Source organism: Propithecus coquereli, unplaced genomic scaffold (assembly GCF_000956105.1).
Source record: "Propithecus coquereli isolate 6110/MARCELLA unplaced genomic scaffold, Pcoq_1.0 Scaffold132, whole genome shotgun sequence".
Classification (NCBI taxonomy): Eukaryota; Metazoa; Chordata; class Mammalia; order Primates; family Indriidae; genus Propithecus; species Propithecus coquereli.
Genome location: NW_012137414.1, coordinates 3,463,563 through 3,478,190, shown reverse-complemented (window position 1 = coordinate 3,478,190; position 14,628 = coordinate 3,463,563). Strand labels below are relative to the sequence as shown.

At 33.3% G+C, this 14,628-nt stretch overlaps 1 protein-coding gene across 1 annotated transcript in view; it reads left to right on the top strand.

Annotated features, from left to right (window-relative positions):
• The window catches only part of DMD (dystrophin), a 2,517,447-nt gene that overhangs the window by 997,127 nt on the left and 1,505,692 nt on the right, over positions 1 to 14,628 (top strand). The window contains exons 26-27 of the mRNA XM_012638704.1: positions 4,202 to 4,336; positions 7,001 to 7,150. Coding sequence (XP_012494158.1) covers positions 4,202 to 4,336; positions 7,001 to 7,150 — 285 coding nt within the window. The remainder of the gene's footprint in view (positions 1 to 4,201; positions 4,337 to 7,000; positions 7,151 to 14,628) is intronic.

The following is a 14,628-nucleotide window of genomic DNA, read 5'->3' as shown; positions in this document are numbered from 1 at the left end:
GTCTTACAATCCCCTCCTCTCACCCAATTTCTGAATGCTGATCTTCTTTCTAGTGGTGGTATAAAGGAAGATAAAGAGGGGAAAATACTCTCTTCATGTGAATGTCGTTTTCGTGGCTGGCTACAATCGCTATTCCTTTTTGTTAACACCTACATATGTCTGTGATGATTATTCTGTTGTCCGCTTTCTAGATTTTATCACCACTGGCCTAATTTGTTCCTGTAGAGTTGATGTACTCTGTTGGTGATCCAGGTTGGCCTTATTCATTTGGACTTTGAACCCCAAACTGATCTCCTAAGCATTCATGATACCTTGTAATATGTAATATAAATTTCAGGCTGACTCTTGCTGACAGCTTTACGCCATATTCCCTTGAAGATTACATCTTTTTGACCAATGCTTCACTGATCCCCTGGGTTGTTATTTATCTACCACATCTCAACTCAGAACCTGTGGATATTAGAAGAACCTATCTTCCATACCTCTCAGGAATGAAAGACTTGAAAGAATTGTCCTTGATTCCTTTTTGGCCATACCCACAGCTCAACAGGAAATGCATACCAACCACCCCTTCCTGAATATGTCCACCCACTAGATAAGTGATTCTTTTTTAGACCCTGTAAAGAAAAAAAAGGTCCAGTTGAGTTTCCCCTACCCATCCAAATAAAAAGGTGAGAGAGAAAAATTGCTTAACTGTCCAAACACTCCTCTCTTCACTTTCCTCAAATGTCCTCACCATTGACCCTCTCTATATAGACCAGGGTTTGTAAAAATGAGTAACAGATGTTCTGCCAAAATAAAATGTAGGCAACGTAGGCCTTTTATTTCTTAAGTTTGAACTCTAGTTGCCAATCTCAAGACGATGTATCCTACTGTCAACATATACCATTAGGCTAAGCATATTTATTATAAAGTTCTCTAAAATTGTTCTTTTGTTTCTATGTCATAAGTTGTAAATTCTATCAGTTGTTACAACTAATGACTCCCTCTAATGGCAGTGAATCTCCTCATGTGGTTTGTAATTTTTTTGTGTGTGTTCACCTATAGTAGAAATAGTCTTTACTGGAAATTCCTTCTGCTCTGGACTATTGGAGGGTCCTTATGAGTCTTTGTCTTTGTCTCTACTAGGGTCCTAGAGATGTTAGGCACTGCCATCATGTGTGATATAAGTTTAAGTTTCAATTTCTTGATCCTTATTTGCCAACCAAGAATCCAAAAAAGTTCTCAGCTTCCTTGCTAATTCTCTGTACTCAAGTGGGTGGGGATTTTCCAGTTCTTGTTTATAGGATGGGTAGCATGCTACTTTATTCTTTTACATCTCCCTGGCACGTATGAGACCAGTGCCTCATCTCCCATCTCAAGTTAGTGTTAATTACCCTAGCTTTTATGTTACATACTCTGTTCTAACACAACAGTATTTTGTTAAGCTCAATTTCCTACTCTCTACTTGCACTTCCCTCTTTTTTCTGACACATGAGGTTTTTTAGAAGTGTTTTGTAGATCAGCTATGAATTAAAAATGTTTCCTTTATAGTTTATCCAGCAATGTAATATTACCAAAACAGAGCATATAGGGGGCTTACCTCATCAGATCCATGTACTGGCTTAGATGGAAGTTTACTTTTTCATTTGTACTTCCCTTCAAAGCCACTTTGAATTCTGTGACTTCAAAGTAATTTTAAATTCTAAACTATTAAGCTTAACAGTTATTCTAAGTGGCTTTTAACTCTAATTCAGGCTTCGAGACTATATTTTATGTTGCAAAGGTGACCTGTAAAGCTGGTACATTCAGCCTCTCCAGCTGTGTCCTTCAGATGCATTGAGGACAGAAGAGGCTATCCATCCTGACGGTTAAATCAGCAAGGTAGTTCATTACCTCAATCTGCACCAAAGTTAATAAGACGCATTACCAGTTGCATCCCCTTATCTTCAAAGCTCTAAGGTACCCTCGGGTATTTAAGGAGATATTTATATTTTCCCACTGGGATCTATGCCCAGAATGAAGACAGCCTGTAGTCCAGCAGGAGCTGGAAATGACCCAGATTTAAGATTTCTTTCACCTTTTAAAGTAAAATACTTAATTTCACTTTTTGTGATAAACTGTACATAAGATACCAAGCAGGTATAGAAGTTTGGTAGGCTTACAAGGCAGGTTAGACTGATACTTTTCATCAGATAGAGGCGGAATATCCTCCATCATTTATTTGTAAGGGCTATGAAGAAAGGAGAAATATGGGGAATCTGATAAATTTTTTGCTTATCCTAAAATAAAGCTTTTCTTTAGACTCTGCTTTTGGTGGTAGTGTGGGGCAGTCGCAGGTGGTGATGATTGCACCACTGTATGTCCTGTATTCATAGGTTTACCTACTACTAACAATCTCCAAGGTAATAGAAAAGAATCATTTTAATATTTTTTATCCTCTCTTGCATCTTCCTGCCTTTCCCCCAACAGACAGAAACACAATCTAGAAACTTACCCTTATTATTTCTTTGGTTTAAAAATATTTTATCACGTACATATGAATACAAAAACAATGTATTGTTCAGTTTTGCCTATTTTGAGCATTACAAAATATGGTGACCTATAATATCTAGTTTTCTAGAGCTTCCTCTTTTCACCTAACATTTTTGTGTCTGAAATTCATTCATATTATTTTGTTTGATGTACTTTTTCATCATTACTTCTGTATTCTCTGTTTGAAGGTGACATGTGTATTTATCCATTCTCTTTATGGTGGACGTTAAGGTTGTTTCCTTTTTAAAAATTATTATTACAGAAAGTGCTAAAATGATCATTCTTGTAACTGTCTTGGTTGTTCATGCAAAACACTTTCTCTGAGGATATATACCAAAAAAGTGGAGTCGTCATTTCGTTGGGTATATTAATGTTCACTTTACTGAGAATGACAAACTGTTTTCCAAAATGGTCATTCAGTGTACACACCAACCAGCAATCAATAAATTTTTTTTTGAGGCGTATTTTCTCCCAAACATGGAATTGTCAAACTTCTCATTTGTGTCAGTGAACTTGATATCTTATTGCAATCCTGACTTACATTTCCTTGGTTACTAATGAGGTTGAACATATCTTCATGTTTATTTTATATCCATATTTCTGTTTCAAATTCTGCTTCAGGTCTTCCTTTCATTTTCTATTGAGTTATTTGTTCATCTTTTAATTGACTTTTGGCATTTTTTCTGTATTCTTCTTAATCTGTTACAAATATTTTAATTGTTGTCTTCAAGTTTGAGGGCTGTTTTCTCAATTCCTTTACGGTATCTTTTGATGAATAGAAGGTTTTAATTTTAATGTAGTCAAATTCATTCATCTCTTTTCTTTGGTCACTTTTTAACCAAATGTCTTAAGATATTTTTCCTTACCCCAAGATCAGAAACATTTTCTTCTATATTTTCTAGTAGCAATCTTAATGTTTGGTCTTTTAATATATGTATACTTATATATATGAATCTATTTCACAATACGTATCAAAGGCCATTTTAAAAAATCAAATTTTTGAAATAGTAGTCATATTCTCATAATATACCTCAATGAAATAATAAGAAATTTGGAAAAAGAATCCGTATTCTTGATGATTTTTGCCATAAATTTGTACTAGCAGACAAAATTAAAAATAGCCTAACTATCCAATAAATGTGTACTGTTAAGGGAAAAAGATATAGCCACTTAAATGAAGCCATAGATTTTCTTTAATATATGTCTTCTTAGTTATGTGAAAAAATTATATGATCTAATGTTTAGTGAAAAGAGATCTATAGTTAAATTCATATTTTAATTGCTTTTAGTTAGAAAATTATTTATATATGATAAATTTTAGAGAAGGTCACAGAAAAGTGGTTGATGTGTGGGGAAATTATTTATATATTCATTTTTACATACGTTTTTATTTTTCTATTTTCCAGACTGCAATGTTGGTGAATATTTTTGTTTAAAAAAGTAAATCATTGGATCTTGAATTTATTCATTATTCATGTAATAAAATGTTTCTTTAATGATTTATAATTATACAGGTATTAAATGAAAAAAAATGACTAGTTGCATTTTAAATTGTCTGCTGCAAAGGAAAGGTGAAAGATATTAAATAAAATGCTATATTTTCAGAAGTTTTAAAAATGTAATACCAAAGTCTCTCATTCACTTTTATACCATAACATTTAATCTGTGATATGTATTTCTTTCTTAGGAAGTTTGGGCATGTTGGCATGAATTACTGTCATACTTGGAGAAGGCAAACAAGTGGCTAAATGAAGTAGAAATCAAACTTAAAACCACTGAAAATGTTCCTGCTGGAGCTGAGGAAATCTCTGAGGTGCTAGATGTAAGTTGTGAATTAAACTAAATGATGATAATTTATATGCAGTAGTGAATAAGGTCAATTACCAAATAGAAAATAAATTCAAAGTAAATCACACAGGAGAGTGTAGTTACCATGTATCACTTAGCACTGGCACTTTGGATAAAGCCTTTGTTCCCCCTAAGAACCTTCCAGGTCTCAAGGTTTTAAAGAAGGTTTAAATAACCTCTTATAGAGGACATTTGCCTTTTGTTATATCACTAACTTCTATGTAGACACGTTACCTACTTAAATCTACTGCACACCTGCAAAGACAGTTTGAATGCACAGTTTTGCTCCTTTAAAGTAGAGCTAAACAGGATGATAATATGAAGCATTATTTCCAATTTAAAAGCTACATTTATTAAATTGGAATATATTTTTAAATTATTTGAAATCACAAATCCATACCTTAGAGAATGTTTTGAGGTATTAAATGGTTGTGCTTTGATATTGGAAATATATCTTGAAAATATTCATACAATTTAAGTACATTTTCAAGTTTTATTTTGGAGACTCCTAATGAGTAAATTTTAAGAGTTTGCATATATGAGCTTTGATTTATGTTAACTTCTGACATTTAATTAATCATTCATGCTCTATGCATTTTAGTGTACTTTTGACTTATCTTCTGTATGTAATGATTATGTAGTTTTAACATATTGAGTATTTGTAGAGCTGTATGTAGTGTAGCCCCTTTGTAAATCTGCAAAATAAAGAGCATAAATTATCCAAGATATGAAGAAAATGTGAAATATTTCTTTAGACATAGTAGAATTAGAATCCTAGAACATCAGAGCAAAAACCTATAGATCATTTTATCCAACTTCCTTATTTTTGTAAGAAAATTGTAAAACCTAAAGAGATATCAAAAAACAACAGGGAGGTCTCAAGTGGACTATAATTTTGGCCCTGTCCTATTCAGAGAGTCTCACTGAATGTTCCTTGCGAATCAACAATGGGATGCATCTTTCAGAAAAGATGAAGCAAATTTATAGCAAATTAATAAAAGGATAGTGACTAGAACAAAAGATACGAAGATGCAATTATCCTATGAAATGATCATATTGTGCATGGAGCACCATGTTAAATTCTTCATACTACCTTTTAAGTGATTCATGGAAAAACCAGGGCATGTTCAGAAAGAAATAATGAGAAAAGGGAGAAAACTTAAGGCAATAATGGATAATATTTAGAAAAGAGAAGTGGAAAAAAGGCTTTCTATCACTATTTACTGTCTTATTTACTATTTTAAGTAAAATTGGTTTTGGCAATGTTGCTGCTGCTCATCCAGAAAGACACTTTGAGTAGCAAAGGGCTAGACCATCATTTGTCAAGGATGGAAAAACTGCATACCTTCTAAGTTCAAGGTTTCTATAATTGACTCCTTAATTTACCTTTCTTGTTCTCAGTCCGCTTTTTAAAAAAATGAACAGCCTGCGTGCTTTATTAGGACTTATAAAAATAATGTATCCATTAAAATAAATATTTGCAAAGTTAAGATTTTTTAGTAGTAAAATGTATAGGTTACAAGGAAAATTATTAATAACATTTTATACCCAAAAACGTGATGGCCTTTTAAATATTTTAGAGGTCATAGTCACATGTATTGTACGAACTCACTTAGGAAGTCTCTATATTTTAATTTCCCCGATATTTAACAGAAAAATATGCTGAAGTGGCTCAAAATTTGAGAAATAATAGATATACAAGAAACAATTACAAATATGCATTGGGACATTTCCATGTCTTTAAGACAAGGAAAACAACAGAGCATTGAAAGAATTGGTTAGAACATAATGCCCATCCCTTATTATATATACATGTTTGAGATCCAGCAAGATGATATTGAATCACTTGTTTTCTAGCATGCCTAAACTTGACACTGAGATTCTTTTTCCCTGTATAATCTAGCCAGACAACGTTGTCAATTTTGAGCAGTATATCAGTTATGGATTATTGGGCTGCAAATAACAGAAATTACACAATGGATTAAACACACAAAACGATCATTTCTCAACACAAAAAGGAAACTGAAGGGAGCTTACCCAGGGATGATGATAATGATAGTTCAACCATGTGATGAAGCATGCAAACTCTCTCTCTCTTCTTCTCCTTTCCTGAGCTTGAAGGCCTTCATCCTCATTTTTATTGCCTTCCAGTCCAAAAATGGCTGCTCTACCCCCAGGCTTTGTATGCGTAAAAAAGTGTAAAGGCAAATGACATTTCTTCTTGGAGACTGTTCCTTTTTTCTTGTATTTGGAAAGGAAAATTGCTCATGATTTTCTACCTACATATATTTGCTGAATCATGTCCCCTGGACACCACTAGCTGTAAGCGAAGTTGAGAAATTGAGTATTTTACCCCTCCAGGTTTTAGAGTACAGGATGTCAAGGAAGAAAGTGACTGCAAATGATTTTTTAAGTGCTCAGTTCACAATGCTGCCATAATCCCATGAAGATACATGGAGAGTGACATCATATTTTTTGAAACAAAAATGTTCCTTCATGTTTTATTACCCCAATTAAATTTTGCTTGAAATTGCTTATGACTTAATTATATGTAAATCAGAAGATACTGAGCATTTTGTGTTAATTTAATATATTTAGAAGAAGAAGAGAAATAGTAATTATTGCAAATGTGTTTCAGTCACTTGAAAATTTGATGCAACATTCAGAGGATAACCCAAATCAGATTCGAATACTGGCACAGACCCTAACAGATGGCGGAGTCATGGATGAACTGATCAATGAGGAACTTGAGACGTTTAATTCTCGTTGGAGGGAACTACATGAAGAGGTATGAAGATAAGTGAAAAATCTCTTTAATCTAATTTGCATAAATATATAGCAACTACAGGCCTTTCAGATAAGATGAGCAACACTTTAAATATTAGCTCAGCTTCCAGGTCTTATAGACAGTCCAATGCCAGACACTGGCTGAATTTTTATATGGTATTATATCATTTAATCTTACAAAAACATTACAAAGTAGGATTTTTAACAGGAAACTGAGACATATCAAGAATAGTAACATTTTTAGGTGCATATACTCATAAATAGTTAATCTAATGTTCTAAGTCTGATCTTATCTGACAACAGGGTTTTTTCCCTATCTAAGATTAACCAATATATGTGGGTATCCTTCTCTCTCTCTCTCTCTCTCTTTCTCTTTACCTTTCTTTCCCTCTCTCTCCACCCCACACACATTTTTTATGGTCATGTGTAATCCACTAATAATACACATGATTCCATTATTACCCTGAGTATTGTTTATTTTCTCCAAATAATACAAAAAAGTCTTATTTGTATTTAATTGAGAAAGGTTCATGTTTCATAATTCACGCATGGCATGATTTTTCAAATCAAAATTAAAACGAAATAATATATTTCTCCTAGTCAAACAATGTTTTGCATATTCTCTCATAAGTCAAGAATAGATTATTTGTCAAGAAGAAAACCTATTTCATAATAATAGGTTTAGTTTCATATCCATTTACTGAGCACATCTGCACGTGAGCTACTGTTCTATGGTTTAGTAATAAGTAAAAAAAAATCTATCTTCATAACTTATAGACATTGATTAGTTAAGCAAAAATTCATTGATTTCCTAGTATGTGCGGGACACAAAAACAAATAATATCCATATAAGATAAGAAGGGATAAAAAGAGAAAAAAGGGGGTGGTAACTAGGGGCATATGCAGGAAACCTTTTGATATTTACATTGGGGAGATGTTTTACTTGTTTATAAATTGGGAGAAAAGTCCTGAGTAGGAGAAGCTCCTCTCCCTTGGATCCTGAAAAGAAGTAGGGGAGGATTTGGCAGATCCATGCAAATGTGCCAACAGCAGCCTCTGGTCTTTAATCCTGCCACTGTATTTGGTGAGTAGTCTATCCATATTTTATCCGTATCAAAATAAGAGATCAGGAATTGGAAAAGGGGAATTCCAAACAGTCTCTTGGCCCTTCACCATTGTTTCACTGTTACTGGATGTGAGTCAAAGTAGATATTCCTAGCTGGCAACTAAATTGAAGGTTATTTAAATTAGGATTTTGATATAGAATGAGAGTGTGCTTTTATTTACTTTTGAATATTAGTGTCAGGTAAGAGATTGTAGTTCCAGAAAAAGATCAAGTTACATTGTAAAACTGATCTTTGGATTAGCTGTGAAATGATCTGACTTTTAATTTTTAATATTTTTCAATGTTCATATATTCTGCCCTTAAGAATAGACTACTCTCTAACCTGATCTAGGTATCAACTCTATTTATGTAATTATTTTGCAATCCTTTATTAACACAAAACTACTATGACCTTATAGTTCAAAGGTATTTAGTATGAAGCCTGATTTTTACCCAAAATACATAATTCAATTCAACAACAAACCTCGGTTGAGCATTGACTCTACTATAATATGTACTGAGTTGTTAATCCATGGAATTTTGGATCAGAAAAACTTGGGTTAGAGTAATCCCTCATATTAATCGAAGTCCAGACAGGGCACAGAAAATGCATAGTTACTTGAATTGGGAAAGTTTAATACAAAGAAGTTTTAACTATTTATGGGGAATTAATTTTTAAGAAGTAATAAAAGAGAGCTCTAAAGAATGCCCTAGGGCTGCGGGACGGTCTCCAAGGAAGGAAGGAATGGACTTGGAAAGATAGGAGCTGTACCCAATGCTGGATCCAAACTTCTTTGGAAAGAGTGTATCTACAGCCCATGAGATAGCAAAAAAGTTTAGTTGGCTGACTCAACCCACAGCTAGCCCATAGTGGCCTGAAGCTAGTGTGAAGGGAATACTGGGCCAAGGTGCTGACAAAATTCACAGGGATGTAGCCTGTGGGGGATGCTATTTGAATTTGCTGGGAAGCTGGCTGGTGTACCCGTTGGATTTGCTGGGAAGCTAACTGTAGCAGCAGCTGAACTTCGAGAAATCAGGTGGGGCTCCACAAAGCTGCCTACTGTTTTGCTACCCATGCTGAACTTGCTGCTCCGGCATCCATAGAATTTGTAAGATTCTACCCATAGAGGGTGCTGCTGAAACTCATGGGGATAGGGGAGTGGATGAAATGAGCTCTACCGAACATCCCGCAGGCCAACCCAAAGCCACAGGAGTGGAGAAAGAAGTAAAAACACACTGATGCAGAGAAACCTTTACCTCCCCATTGTTACTCCAGTGCCTTTACTGACAAAGCTTAGTGTCATGTCAGCTGGCAAAAGGAGAAATGTTCCAGTATCAACAATAGGACAATGCTGAAAGGCAATAAATTGATAACTGACACATTCCTCAACCATTCATTAATTATGTGACCTCAGGTAAGCTTCCGTTTCTTCACCTGTGATAACAGATCCTATTTCATAGGGTGCTTGTGAGCAAAATATAAAATATTGTATTGCAAGTGCTTACTACGGTGCCAGGAAGATAGTGCTATTCAATAAATGATAAACATTTTTATTTTTACTAGATTGTATGCTAGAGTTATCAACCCTCAAAGAAATGTGTGTGTGCATGTGTGTGTGTACATATATATGTTTATGTCCTGCCAAGGACAGTGATAGGTAAGCAAATACATATATTCCAGCATGAAAAAAAAATGAAATGTACATGCTTCCATTAATGAAATAAAATGCATGAGATAGAAAAAAAGGACTTTCATCATCTATTAAGTCTTAAAATTCAAAGGAGTTCTCCATTTCTACTTTAATAATCAATTAAGCAGAATGCTATAATAATAAATAAACCTGAAATAAATAAACTTGAAAACATAGTCCTGGCTATGCTTGTATTAGATATTTAGCCAATAATAACCTGAGAGTTATTTGATGATGAAAATAAAGCGTATTTGTTGCTTTAGGAGTTTCATGAAAACCACATTGTATTAGAGATAATATCCTTCTCAAATTCTATTGTACTGGTCTTTAATAAGCTGATGTGGCTTGAAAGATATAATGTTGAGTTAAAATTATAGGTAGTAGTGGGGCTTTCATATTTCTTAGTCTATAAGCTGGGCATGTTGATCGATTCCAAACTACTTAGGCAATAAAGGAACACCTAATTATTTGTTAATTAAATCAACCCTTTGGATATTCCCACTGACTATCTAGTTAAAAAGACTGGTGTTTTGATGCAGTAGATGGAGCCTTGGGATACATTATTTGAGGAGCTGAAGAAACAAAATGATTACAGTAACAGAGTTATCAAATTGATTTTTTTTAAAAAAATCATGTTGTACATCAATGTGTTATAGTCAAGAATAGTGAATTTGTTTTAAACTATAATTTTCTTGATTTTTTTGGTTGGCTAAGGAAAAATAGCACTTCCATTAATAAACAAAGTGCCCTTTCATTTGAAAATGAGCCTTAACCTATTTTCTTCTCAATTAAATGCCTATGTCAGAGGTTTGTGGGGTTTTTTTATTGCCTACCTAATGTTTCTTATAGCTACAATTATGCAGAACTAAGGTAACATTCAATTGCCTGTTAAATCAATCAAACAGCCAGAGTTTTTATTGCCTATGAATATTTAAAAGAGATACGCTAGATCTCATTCCTAATTTCAGAGTGTGAGTTTGCATTCAGATAAGTAATAAATTATTTCCATCACTTTAAAAGGTGTCTTTCACTCTTGATAATCATACAGCACTACATTTTCTACTCACAGTAATGATTTGAAAGATGGTTATCAAACCAGGAAACAGCTCCAAATGTCATACCAAATCATATAATTTTTACAACTATTATAATAGCTTTATTATCAACCAGAGTAACCAAGCTACAAGAGATGTTTTAGTAATACAACAAAGTGCATAATAATAGTAATAATATATATGATTACAAAGGCCCAGGTACTGTTCTAAAAGTTGGATATGTATCTTCTCCTTTAGTTCTCACAATTACCTTATGATATAGGGCCTTTTATATCCCCATTTTATAGAAATGGAAAGGATATCAAAAGGCACAAAGTTAGGAAGAGGCTATAGAGTATTTACACCAACGTTCCTTTGCTCTTTAAGCCTGGGCACATGACCATTTGACCATATTGCTTCCAATCTCTGTGACCCTTTGCTTAAATTAAAAATAAAAATTTCCAACTTAGAAGCTGGAAATTAACTAATTTCCCAGTTTTAAGAAAAGCTTGCAACGTGAGCTTAAAAGTATTAGGGCTGACTAATTAAAAGAAAACATTTTAGCATCTTGAATATTAAAACCACACATTTAGAAGTCCAAAGCCTTTACCGGTTCTCTCGTTTAGTGATTATTTCATTTCCCATTTCTATTCCTTTCAAAGCTATCTTTAAGTTGTTTCACCTGACATGAAATAGCAGAGTAAAAGAAAAGAGATAAATTCGAAATTGGTTAATTCTGCTTTAATAGTAAGCTTCATGATAGGTGGCTAGAGGGACCTATTAATTGTTCCAGGTAATTATGACTTTGAATTGTTCCCTCAGTGTCACATCTGCTTTAGCATAGATAGACCAGAATGGAAAAATAATGATTGAAGGAATGCTGTAAAGTAATCTAGGAAAATAAGTGATAGTATATGCATCATGAGGTCTAATTTTATTGGAAAGCCATTTGCCTAATAAGAGAATATGTTTATTGTTAGAAAATATCCATCTGTAATAATAGTTAACCTTTTAAATACAACTAAAGAGGCATTGATTGGATACAAGAATAAGAATGTCTAACTTTTATGGTTAAAATAATTTGATCTAAAATACTAGATAAAAATACCATATAATCTGGAGGGAAGTTATTAGAATATTCACAAGTCCTTTTATACTTTAAAAAGAGTGTAGAGATATTGACTAAATTTAAACTTTATTATACTAAATTTTCAAAGATAACCACTAGTAGCATAGAACTTCCAGGCAATTAAAGTAAAAGGATAATCAAAATAAAATTATCAATCAATATATAATAAGGCAAGAAAGGAGAAAAATAAAATTGAAAAATGTGAGATGAGTATAATTTAAAAAAATAGTTAATCTAGCAAGAGGTCTGTCTTTTCAAAGAACCAACTTTTTTGTTTATCTTTTTTTTTGGTTTATCTTTCTAAAGAACCAACTTTTTGTTTCATTAATCCTTTGTATTGTTTTTTTGATTTCCAATTCATTTAATTCTGATCTGACTTTTGTTATTTCTTTCTACTGACTTAGAGTTTGGTTTGTTCTTCCTTTTCTAGTTCCTTAAGGAGTCACATTAGATTGTTAATTTGTGATCTTTTTGTCTTTCTGATGTAGGCATTTAAGGCTATGAATTTTCCCCTGAGGAATCCTTTTTCTGTGTCCCATAGATTTCGATAGCTTGTGTTCCCTTTGTCTTACAGTTCAAAGAATTTTTGATTTCCATCTTAATTTCATTCTTGACCCAATAATCATTCAGTAGCAGGTTGTTTAATTTCCATGACTTTTATAGGTTTGAGTGTTTTTCTTGTGATTGATTTCTAGTTTTCTTCTGCTGTGGTCTGAGAAAGCACATGATATGATTTTAACTTTTTTTGAATTTGTTGAGACCTGTTTTGAGGCCTAAGATATGATCAAACTTGGAGAATGCCCCATGTGCTGCTGAGAAGAATATGTATTCTGTAGTTTTGGGGTAGAATGTTCTGTGAATGCATGTTAGATCCATTTGATTTAGAGTTTGGTTTAAGTCCATTGTTTCGCTATTTATTTTCTGCTTTGATGATTCATCGAGCTCTGACAGTGGGGAGTTGAGGTCCCCAGTAATTATGAGGTGTGGAGGTTACTCAAAGAACTAAAAGTAGACCTAGCATTCGATCCAGCAATGCCACTATTAGGTATCTAACCAGATGAAAAGAAGACTTTTCATCAAAAAGACACCTGCACTCAAATGTTTATTGCAGCAAAATTCACAATTGCAAAGATGTGGAATCAATCCAAGTGCCCATCAATTCATGAGTGTATTAATAAAATGTGGTATATGTATAACATGGAGTACTATTCAGCCATAAAAAAGATGAATTAATACCTTTTGCAACAATCTGGGTGGAACTGGAGACCATTCTCCTAAGTGAAGTATCTCAAGAATGGAAAAACAAACACCACGTGTATTCACCATTAAATTGGAACTAACCGATGAGCACATGTGTGCACAGAGGGAAGTAAAACTCAGTGGAAATCAACTGGGGTGGGGGGAAGTGGGGGAAGGTGGGGAGGTGCAAAAACCTACCTAATGGGTACAATGAACACAATTTGGGTGATGGGCACAGCTATAGCTGCGACTCAAACTTAGATAATAAAATTATGTCACAGGTTTAAATGAAAAAAAAAATAAAGCATATTGGGGAAAAATAGAATGGTAGAAAAATACATCAGCAGTCACAATACTATTTACTCAGTAAATTCACCATATAAAGGCAGAGATGTTCAGAATAGATTAAAATATCAAAATTCAAAATGTATTTACGAAATGCATAAAACATCATAAGAAAACAAATATAACAAAGATAGAAGGATGGAAACAGATTTTGCAGAAAGACTTAATAAATACAAAGCTTGGGCACCTAATTTATTTCCAGCAAAATAGACATTAAGGTCTATGTCCTTATTAGGGGAGAAGCAGAGCAAAATATAACAATTCTAAAACTTGTATGTACCTGATAAAATAGCTTAAAAATATATAAAACAAAAAGTAACAGAATAATAAGAATAGACATATAACTACATCAGCATAGGGGGAGATTTTAATGCCTCTTTCCTTTAACACACCAGACAAAAGTTAGTAAAGATAATGATAATTAACAATTAACATGTTGAATATAAAGACTATATAGAGAACCCCCAAATCAGGGTGTAACATTAGTCTCAAGTACATAGAAGCCTCAACACAATTCTCATATATAACATTCTTAGGGAAATACTCTTTATCCTATACTTGGTATATACTCTTTATCCTGTACTTGGTATATTAAAAATGGATATAACTTTTAGGATCACATTTTCCATGTTTTCAATTTGGTGCTTTCTTTCCTTACAATTGAAGAAAGGATATTGAATACCTTGAATCTTGACTTTCCTAGGTTGAATGCTCTGCGATAAAACTTTTATCTTTATATAAAAATTGCACCACAAGCAGGCTGTTATGGCAAACATCTGTGTTCAAGGTGACTTCACTTTTGAGCTGAGTAGTGGACTATGCAACTTGGTCTCATAATAATTTTAATTGAATAATTGGGCAAGAGTGATTACATTTTGAAGGGAAAAAACTCACTTGTGTAATATTTATACACAGGTAATAAATTCAATAGCTCAG